General features: G+C 48.7%; 1 protein-coding gene across 1 annotated transcript; it reads right to left on the reverse strand.

Annotated features, from left to right (window-relative positions):
- Window positions 1-662: 662 nt before the first annotated feature.
- Window positions 663-10,655, reverse strand: LOC104395565 (uncharacterized oxidoreductase C663.09c-like; the record flags this gene model as incomplete). Its single annotated transcript, XM_010005271.1, has 6 exons — window positions 663-859; window positions 1,079-1,189; window positions 2,070-2,225; window positions 2,637-2,824; window positions 3,132-3,183; window positions 10,626-10,655. Coding segments are annotated over 6 exons (651 nt in total), but the record flags the coding sequence as incomplete, so codon positions are not given.
- Window positions 10,656-10,657: the final 2 nt, after the last annotated feature.

The following is a 10,657-nucleotide window of genomic DNA, read 5'->3' on the forward strand; positions in this document are numbered from 1 at the left end:
GACCAGAAACGACCCGGTTCCAGGTGCCCCCCCCCCGTGAAGGAGGCACCACAGGGGTGGAAGGGCCTTTCTCTGGCCCAGGGAAGAAAAACCCACGCAGAGAAGAATGAAGCGGTTCGGTAGGCAAGGCCGTTTGCTTAAACGAGGCTTTATTGAGCACACTCTGAGAAGTTTCTGTACAAAAGAACGTGCCCACAAGGACGTGCCAGGATGGGAGCCCAGCGGGTGCCCGGCCCAGGGGCACACGGGTTGCTGGGGAATTCGGTACCAAATTCACCTCATTTAGAGCTGGGCCACTTCATCCTCGACGAAGTGATGACTGGAGGAAACAAAAGGACTTTTTCCAGAGACTTGTCTCCAGCAGAATGAACAGAGTGGGGCCCGACACAGGCCTTGCTCTGAGGCCGGGGTGTTGACTTCTCCTGGGAGCAGGAGGAATGTTTTGCTTTTGGAAGTGAAGGGAAGCCAGCCCCTGGAGTTAACTTGCAGGTTTTAATCTATTTTAGATGGTTCCAGGAGATGCCCATCACTACGAGCACAGCAGTATCTGCAGGAAGCATCAGAACAGAGCAGTAGCAATATGGAGTGACAGTCGGGTGCCTCGCTTCCCAAACACACCTAGAGAGAGGCTGGATATCAGGCTGGCTATTTCAACTAGAGGATAAGAAAACCCTAGAGACACAGACACTAGAGGCACAAGTTACATGGTGAATGACGTGCTGTTTCTGGAGTATGCTGTGAACTTCTACCACGGCAGAGTTTCCCCTTGCCAGTCCAGGAAGGAGCCATTTTCCTTTTCACCAAGACGGTCCAGGACAGAGAGAATACCTGGGATAGCCTCTTGCACCTGCATGGGAGCCTAGAGCAAATCAAGGTTAGAGCAAATCAAGGTTAGGTTATTACTGTGGAAGAGAATCAAATGCATTTAAGGAGTTGTTAGAATCAAGGGGGATGTATTTTCATATTTCACAGCGTGCTTCTGCAGCTCATGAAGTGTGTTCTGTACTGTGGGTTCTTGCTCACAGGTTGGGACAACAGGGGAGTCCCACTTGCACATTTGCAGAGAGATGTCACTTACCATGTTGCCACCCATGTCAGTCTGGAGCCAGCCTGGATGCAAAGAAATGCAGAGAATTCCATCGGATTTCAAATCTGCAGCGAGACACCTGGTGATCATGTTCAGGGCAGTCTACAAGAGTGGAAACCATCTGTTAGTGTACTAGTTTTGCAGACCTTGAGCAAGGCCTTCAGCCAAGCTAACTGGCACCTCCCTTCCACCACACTGTCTCCTGACAGATGAAGGGACATTAACAGGATCACAGTAACTCATCCAGACTTATTGGGGGCTTCGTTCTCTGAGGTATCTGCTAAGAGAAGCACTGTGAAAGGTCTGTCACTATCACCATAAGCTTGCTGCCCAAAGAGAAAACAAAGTTATGATAGTAGATAAAGTAACATTTGAAACTCCTAAGGAACCGTAGGGAAAATAATATCCACATAAGGACTCTGTTTTTCTGCAATAATCACTACACAAACATTCAGGTTTTTCATTTCTGAGCAGGGAAAACAAGTACATTAACAGCTTATGAGGAGGTGGTGTAGGAGAAACTGAATGTCTGATCTTGACTATTCACACAAACTCAGTCTGTAGTTGTGACAAAACTAAAAACCCCACCTCTCCCTGGCTAGCATTACCATGTACAGGTCAGCACACGTTTTGTTGAGTTTCATGCCTGCTGTGTTGCTTGGATTGGAGAGGAGCACAGCTAATAACACTTGAAACACACTTGATGGCATCAGTTCTTCTCTGGATGCCAAATCCCTCTGGAATGGATCTCTAGCAGAGTAGTGATGGAGCATTTGTGAGCCTGCTTTGAAGAAGTTGGTGAGCTTGCCCCAGGTGTTTGGTTTTCACAGGTCCCATTTCCACCCACGTGAAGAACAGGATCAGTTCCATGTCAACCTACCCAAGGAGGTGCTGGACACCTCCCATCACCTTCGGAAGCTCAGAGTGGTCTTTAACTCCCAGGCCTGTCCTCACCCAGTGAGCACAGACCAAGCCTACAAACCTTGGCTATCCTGTAGGGGTAGACCTTGAGGAACATCTCATTTGCCTGGACGAGTTGCATGGAGGCAGCAAGAGAGGACATATTGATGATAGCAGCTCTGTGGCAACCCATTCCTGAGCTCAGCTGGGCTGCCTTCCTCAGAAGGGGTAGAAAGGCCTGTGAAACAAGAGCTGGTTTTAGTTTGGTCAGCTCCTTTGTGGCCCAGTCAAGGCAAGCTGGACTCTCAGGTTCTGCTCTGTGAAGAACTGCAGCACAACCCCATGCCAACAGCACAGGATGGTGGTGGCTCCCCAGACAAGCTGATGGTTAGAAAACCTTTTTGTACCTTCATGTCTCTTCTGCCCATCTCCTCACCCAGCCCATGCACTGAAGTGACCTCGTAACAATGGATTTAAATCAAGAGAAAGGTCCTGGACAGAAAGGAGCTGCTTGTGCTCTCGGCGGTTTGATAGCAGACCTGTCCCCGTGCAGTTCCAAGGTGACAAATGCCTCAGTTACTTGTCCAGATCACTAGTGGAAAAGCCTCTTACAGTACCACAGATTCAGCACATTCCTCCCAACTCTTACCTTGGTGACCATCAGCTGGGCAACCGTGTTGGTTTCATAGATGGTGAGCATTGTCTCTGCTGTGACCTCCTCCAGAGAAGCCAGCACATTGATGCCCGCGTTGTTAATGAGGCAGTTCAGACCTTTGTCTCCCACAATTTCTTCCACTTCCTTGACTACTTTCTTGATGCTGTTTTCACAGACCACATCTGCACAGAGGAGCCAAGAACAACCACAGTAAACAGCCTGGGTCAGATGCCATCTGTCACTGTCCAACACATGCTAAACCAAAGGTAAGGCACCAGTCTGAATGGGGACATGTAGGCAGCACACAGAGGTGACAATGCACAAAAGAATTTAAATAGATTGTGTTTCCTCAATATCATCTTAAGATGAGGATGATTGTTTTCAGGTGCTGGTGCTCATGTACAGCTACTGATCACCCAGGACAGCAGGTTCTTCAGATGGATTCAGCTGACTCAGGGGACCAGAGCTCTGAGTAAACCCTTTACTCACCCAGTTGGAGTAGCTTGATATTGCTGTATTGCTTGCTAAGCTGCTGGAGTTCCTAGGAAGAAGAAATTATTTGAGTTATATTTTAAATATATACACACATCCATAGCTCCTACAGAGCACAGCTTGAGATCTGCACCTCCAGAGCTGTACCTGCCCCTTCCTCTCAGTGTTGGTCTGAAGGCAGTCATGCTGCTTTGCTTTCCAACCTGCTGAGCAGCTTTCCTCACAGCAAGAAAACTTGCTGACTGCTCCAAAAACTGGGGCTCTTCACCTTAGCCAAGACACTCAGATCACAGCTCAGATCAGATCTCAGTGTGTGCAGCTCAGGGGGGTGTTTGCAGTGTCACCAAAGCATCACACTCCTGAAGCTCAGACAGTGCTTGACATCAGTTCAGGGCAATAGGAAGGCTTTAGAAAAGCCATTTGGAATTACTGGTTCCAGGAAAAGTTTCCTAGCAATTCTTCCATGGAAATTCTGTCTCTCAGCACACTCATTATCTGCAGTTCTTGTAACCGAAGGTAAAGCAGACCTGACATCAGTTACACATACAGCAGTTGTCCAGGAGAACAATCCCCTCTCTGCTCAATAGCAACCACTCAGCCATCTGTCTGCTACCCCAGGAATGACTTGGAGAAAATCAGTACTATAGTGGTGATGCTGCTGGGCAAAATGTGTCCAAATTGGATGTATAGGTACAGCTGGAGCACTTAGGTTTCTGTGCCATGCAGCCAAGTGGAAAGTGTGGCCAAATGTAGCAGATGGGTTACATTCCCATCCTTAGGAGACTGAGCAACCCTGGCGAAACATTCCAACTCAAGCAAATCCATCTCTTTAGGAGCCCTTTGGGAAGAGGGGTCAGGAGGGCTGGTTTTGAAAAAGTTCTTATTTGCCACTTGGAGACTCACAGGGACTCCTTGTCCTCTGTCAGGCTATAATGCATCACATCTTTTATCTCAGTTCATACCCTGCAGGATTCTCTTCAGGCTTGTTTATAAAATTTGTTCTCCCTCTGAGGACAATCTACAACTGCAGTTAAGGCTGGAAAGGGGAGGGGGGCGGGAGGGGAACGAGTCAGAAGAACAAAACCAAAAGACATTCCTTCCTTGGACAGGCCTTAGTGGGGCAGTTTCCAACAGATTAAAGGCCCAGAACAAACTATCTTGTTTATTGATAGCAGGCATGAAATAGTTCTGCCATGTCAAGGCCTGCAATAATTATGTGGTTTTGGACTGTCCACTGGACTTTAGTTTGACAGGATTACTTGATAATGAACTCCAGAAGTGCTCTGGCTTCTCAAGGTTTCTTCATTTATTTATAGTCGGACTGTTTTACTCTCTGACAGAAACAAGCTACTAACTTTTGCTAAAAGGCCAGAGATGTTTTGTGTAGTGACAGCAGCTGAGAGGCTTCTGAAGTGTGTAAGCAATACGTTCAGTTAAGAACTCCAAACACTGCAGCATTAAGCTCCAGCACATTAACAGCATGAAACTACAATTGCTGCATGCAATTCAGGTTTAAATCCAATGTTTTTTCCATTTAGTTAATTACTTAGTTAACAAGTGACTCCCAATTCAGCGGATTAAGTTTCTCAGAAGCAGCTTCCAGGCATAAATCTAACCCAGACAGCTTTGGTCTTCAAGAATGTTATTCCACCTGATACAAACAGAAGCTGAAAAATCCAGTCAGGAAACCTACAAATTGCAGAAAAGTCTATTCTTTTCCCTACTGTGTCTAGAAGGAACATGTGGAGAGGAGGACCAGGACAGTTTCATGGCAGTGCAATCAGACACAAGCATTTCAGGCCACCAGCCACTTCTCCTCCCTTCCCACCCCAAGTAGTTGTGGTCAAAGAGATCAAAAGCCTCCTGTGTTCAGGGAACTCCACCAACTAATGGACAAACGAACACACACACACTAGTTGCTGACACCCCACTGAGGGGATAAGCTTTCCTGAAACTCACTGTCCTCATCTGTCAAATGCCTTGTTGTCCTTCCCTCTCCATTAAAACCAAAGCAAACTCCACCAACCAAAAAAAAAATAAACCCAAAACAACAAAAAACAAACCTACACCACCAAAGGGGATTTTTTTTTGCAGCAAACTAGTCCTCGTTTTTTATGCCAACAAAGGTACTGCACCCAGGACAAGGAGGTGAAATCCCTGAGGAGACAAGCTCTGGGAGCAGAGCTCCTGCAGTGGGAATGTGGACACAGGGACAGTGAGCTCTCTGCTACTGCTGGTCCAAGTGCAGCTTGTGTTTTAATGCCAGTTTACCCAGTTTCATTTCAAGATAGCAGGTACAGCCCAGGCTAAGTCATTTTTAGTGAGTGTGCTCTGACAGCCACTTCTAAAACAAAGAAGACAGACAAACCCAAGAGACCCCCCCAACACAGCCCCCTAAAACTGTGTTTAGCACAGCAGCTCTCCAGGTGCTCCTCACCTGAATAGTTAGTTACCCCTGAGAATCAGGTCTGAGGGATTCTAAGAAAACTTTAAACTCTGATTAGCATCTGTTTTTTCCTGCTTGCTGATTTTAATTACAATTAACCAAGAGTCAGCCTACTCCAGTTTAAACAAGATCCTCTGGCACTCAGGGCTCCAGATACAGATTAATAATTATTTATTGCTAGATTTCAACCCAGAATGTTGTGTTGTCTGCGTCATTTAGCAAGATTTACTTTGTCTTCTTAATGAAAGCATTATTCACTTCAGCTACAACTCTTGGAAAGGACCTGGCCACAGTTGGAAGCCATCACACCAAGCTAACATCTCCCATGGGCAGCATTGTCAGGCAAAGGGTATTTGGGTTTCCTTTCACATCCTCCTGCTTGCACTCAGGACACAGTCAGGGGTTTATCAGATGTGCCGTGTCTCTCTGAGACAGGCTGCTCAGTGTCACAATGTCCAGCCAACTCCCTGTTGAATGGTGGGACAGCTCACAGCAACTGCTGCAGACCCCCCAAGTCCCCAGTCCTCTCTTGATTCAGACCTGAATGCTGCAGGAAGTGCAAAACACTGGCAGAAGAACAAAACCAAACAACCAACACCGTCATAACCCCAAATTAGAACGACTTCAAGACCCCCCCTTTTGCCTGATACCTCATGAGAGTGGCTGCTCCAGGGGCTGCTCTGCTGCTCTTCCCCATTGCAGAGCACACAGCTCAAATATGTAGCAAAGAAAAAACAAAACCAAGCCCTGACAGAGACAATGTGCAGGAGCCCTGCAGAGCCCTGTGTCTGACAAGGGAACAGACACAGCACTCTCAGTAACACTATCTCCTACTCCAGAGGAAAGGAAACAGCACATTAAGCCCTGGAAGCTTTCCAGAGCCCAGCAGAGGACTCCTGAGCAGCAAGGAACTGAACACTTTCTTGTTCACCTGGGAACACTGCTTGGGAGAACAGGAGGAACATGAGATGCTCCTGTCCCCAGGTCCCACCTCCAGCTTTCAGCACAGCCCAGGAAACACTGTGAACTGATTCACACCACAGCTATTTGGATCCCACCAGCTCCCTCACTTCCCCAAAAAGCCATCTCCTTCTTCCATACCTCAGCAGGTCAGAGGGGGGACCACAGGGGCTACACCATCATCAGCTGGAGTCTTAGACCTTGGGTCAGAGTTTTATCCCTTTTATGGGGAAGCAGGAAAGGGAAAGAAAGAGGAAGAAAGAAAAGCTGGAGGGGGGAGAACTCCAGATGTGTCCAGGAGCCCATACAGGCTGCCTAATAATAACTGTACTGTGGTTTTGTCCATCTGGAGTGCAAAGACAGGATGTATCTTGTGAGAGATTTGTAGCTGCTTCCACTCTCAGCCTCAGCAAAGCAGATCAGACTCCACTTGTGGCTGCAGGAGTCTGGTGTGGTACTTTTCCAGGAGGGGCAGTGGTTATCTAGCTGCCTGCAGGCCTGCTGCATGTTATCGTGTGATCTGGAGCCCATTTGTTAGGCAAATGTTCTGTGGAGGCCACCTAGGAGCTACTCAGCACAAGAACTCGAGTTATTACAACTTCTGCCAGCCCAGACTCACATGCAAAAGCTTGCAGCTGCTCAGCATGATCCCGGGGTGAGCAAGTTACAGGAGACCTGCTCCTTTCTGTAGGAAGCAGAGGGAAGCAGAGTCAGACTCTTCTCCAGCAGCTCTTCTGCTGAAGAGTCTGCTTCAGTCTTCTGAAGTCAAGCCCTGTCTGTCCACAGTTCGGAGGACTCCAAAGCTTGCAGTTATGTGTGTGATGTTACACCCTGCTGGGAGATTCCCTGGATAACTCTCACCTCCCAGGGAATTGCTGCTATCAGCCCAAGCTGGGTGCTGGATTTGCCAATAGCCAAGCACATTTAATCACTTTTCTTCTAAAAACTGGGAGAGGACTTTTTAAGAGGCTTTACATTTGAGTTCTTCCCATCTTCTTTTATTTTCCCTCCCTGCATCCTGCACCAGGAAACCAGGTGACAGCAGAATTAAGAGGACTGTACAAAGCTGCTGCTCTCCAAGTTCATTCCCTAATCCAGGAGATGGAGTGAGGGGCAGAACACTCATGTGAAGCAGGATTTTTTACATGGTCACTCACCACAAAGCAAAATTTTTGACTGAGTCACTGTCAAGAGAAAAAGCAAGAGAAAAGCTCAGGGGTGCAGAGAAAGAACAAGTCACTCAATTTTACAGCCCAGACTGCAGGGTCAACAAACAGGTCTGAGATGGGCAAAGCCCATTTCAGGTGCACCAGGACATATCTGCAGTGCCAGCCTTTGGAGCACAGGAATCTGAACTCTGCCTTTTCAAGATTTGACTGGAAAATCAGTGAAGGCAGAAAGTTTTCACTCTGGGAAAGGAAAAAAAAAAAAAAGAGAATGACTGAACCTTTGCCCTTTCTTTCCACAGCAAGCTCAAGCAGCAGTGCCAACTGGGATCTGAGATGGTCAGTGGTGGATGGTGCTCAGACTCCTCTTGCTAGAGGCTCCAGCACGTCTGTGCTTGCCCTTTGGCAACTAGGACTAGTGGCATGGTGCTAACACACCTCAGAAGGCCAGAGAATGCCAACTTTATGCACTGCAGATGGTACAGATCATACTGGTGAGACTCCTACAATACCTTCAGCAAAGATTCCCCTTCCTTGTGGATTTTCCAAACCCATCTGTTAGAAATAAGCTTTCAGCTGGCTGCAGAGGTTCCTATTGATGTTCTGCCAAGGCACAGCACATGGCCTAGAGGTCCTTACAAAGAACAAAAACCCACCCTGATCCACCAAGGACAAAACTTGCCCCCCTCCCCTCAAAAAAAAATAAAATAAGAAACAAATAAAAAAAGGGCTTTGGATGCACCCATGTGGCCTGCAGGATCACCAGGGGCTTGCTGGAATGTGGCTCCTGGCCAATTTCCTGCCTACAAGAGACAAAACTGCCAGCAGACTTTCCAGGTTTCTCCTGCTGCAAGGAAGGAGTGACCCAGACTCTTCCCAGGCTCTCTGCACTCCCCCAAGGCTGTTTCATCTCCTTGTGCAGCTTTACCAGCTTTTTTTTTTTTTTTTTAACTCAAGATGTTCAAGTAGTGGCCATGTGAAAATCTTCCCCAGCTGTGTGAAGGTACCTCTGTCTAATGTTTCCTTGGAAGCTCTTGGTATTGAAGGAACCATTTCACTTCTCCATGTAATTGATCCAAGCCCATTATAAAGAGAAATCACTGCTGGACACAAGGGCCAATTGGTGAAAAAAGAGAACCTCCCTCAGCACAGCTGAGGCAGCTTTAGCACAAACAACTGAGCAGGGAGATTTTATCTAACAACAGGTCAGATGTCTGCACTGGTTTCCTGAACCACAGGCTGCTCTACAGCCCCTGATAGGAAATACAGCTGGGACTGGTGCCAGATCTTGTAACAGGAGTTCAAAGCCAACAGAAGGGGAGTGAATACCTGGTCAGGAGCTCATGCAGGGCTGAGGGGGCAGCTGCAGGAGCCAGTGGCTCTGAAAGGCAGACTGTGCACCCATTTCAGTCTTGCTGGGCTGTTTCTCAGCCATTCCATTCAGAAAGACCCTAAATGTGCTTTTTGTGCTGGTGAGATTTGACAAGAAGAAGCAACATTAAGACCTTTTCCTTCAGTTTATTGGAGCACCTGTAGAGCAGCTTCTGGTGACAGTGAGTGGTGGGACTGCATGGGTTACCTGACCAACCCCCCACTGCCACCCTTGAAGAGGACCCTGGGCACCACTTTTTAAGGTTTTTGTGTAGCTAAGCAGTACACAAAGTTTTGTTTATTGGTTTGATCACAGTTTGCACTGGAAAGAATAAACCCCACCAGGAGGGAACAGACATCTAAGCCGTTTCCCCCTGCACGTGCCAGGGATTTTACCTTTCACTGAGGCAGCCTTGGGCTGTGCTTGAAAGAGTGCAGGTGCAGATGCGGAGCTGCTTTTATCAACACTCCACACCACAGGGGGCTGAGACAGTCCCAGAGCTGGGAGCTCAGCTTCTCCCAGCTTGAGAGGACTCGAGTTTTCCTGGGAAAAACTTGCCTGTGGTGCTGTGCTGCCCCAGCAGCCTCCGAGCTGGCTGGGGAGAGCCAGGATCAGACTGGAGATGCAACAGAGGACACTAGTGGCCACAAAGTCAGCAGACTGATAACTCTCATTATCAGTTTCCCCCCAAAAGGTTCAGATAGTGCCTTTAATTTGTCTGAGAGTCATTTATAACAGTCTAGGGGTAGGGAAGGAGTCCAGACACTACTGGAGCAAATGAGGGCTGAAAGGGGAAAGGGTTGCAAGTGAATTAATTAATCAGCAACAGGTAACAAAGTTTATATGCTTTCAGCAGAAAGCTCTGGTCCCTGATCAGCCACGGAGGATGCTAAGGGGAGGGTTTAATTTGTTACTGATTTCGGCCCTGTCACTTCCCAAGTCCTGTAGGGGAAAGGAAGCAGCAGACGGGGCACAGCTCCTCTGGGCACACAGACACACTGAGTAGAGCAGGACAGGAAAGCTGCAAAGGGCTCCCCTGGGAAGGTTTCTCGAGGATGGACTAGTCCTGAAAGCTGGAGAAGGCCAGGACACACTAATCTCCAGCTGCAAATCCAGGGACGAACTCGGGGGCCAGAAGAGGCATCTGGCAGGAGCCCTTGAGATGCTGCAGCTGCCCGGGGCTGCTGTCCCGGCTCGGCTCTCCCCTCCCTTGGGGAAGGGGCACAAAACTTGCAGCACCACCCCGAGCGGGTTCCCCCCCCAGCCCCGGAGACTTTGACCGGCGCCGGCCCATCCGACCCAGCCGGGAGCTCAGCCCTCCCATCCATCCCAGCTCCCCTCCATCCCACTTGCTGCCGGGACACCAGCAGAGATGCTGGATCTGCTCTGCACTTCCAGAAATGTCACCTCCTTCCCCGCCAACCCCTTCCCCACCAGCCCCCGGTGCTGCCAGGACATCTGCTCCGGGGCTGCATCTCCTCTCCAGAGGGACCTGGAGTGCATGTCTGGGTAGGGACACCCCCGGCCCCCTCAAACCCCGGGGTTACCTGCGCCTTCTCGGGGTATCGACAGGTGGCAA

This window comes from Chaetura pelagica, unplaced genomic scaffold (genome assembly GCF_000747805.2).
Source record: "Chaetura pelagica isolate M959 unplaced genomic scaffold, ChaPel_1.0 scaffold159, whole genome shotgun sequence".
NCBI lineage: Eukaryota > Metazoa > Chordata > Aves > Apodiformes > Apodidae > Chaetura > Chaetura pelagica.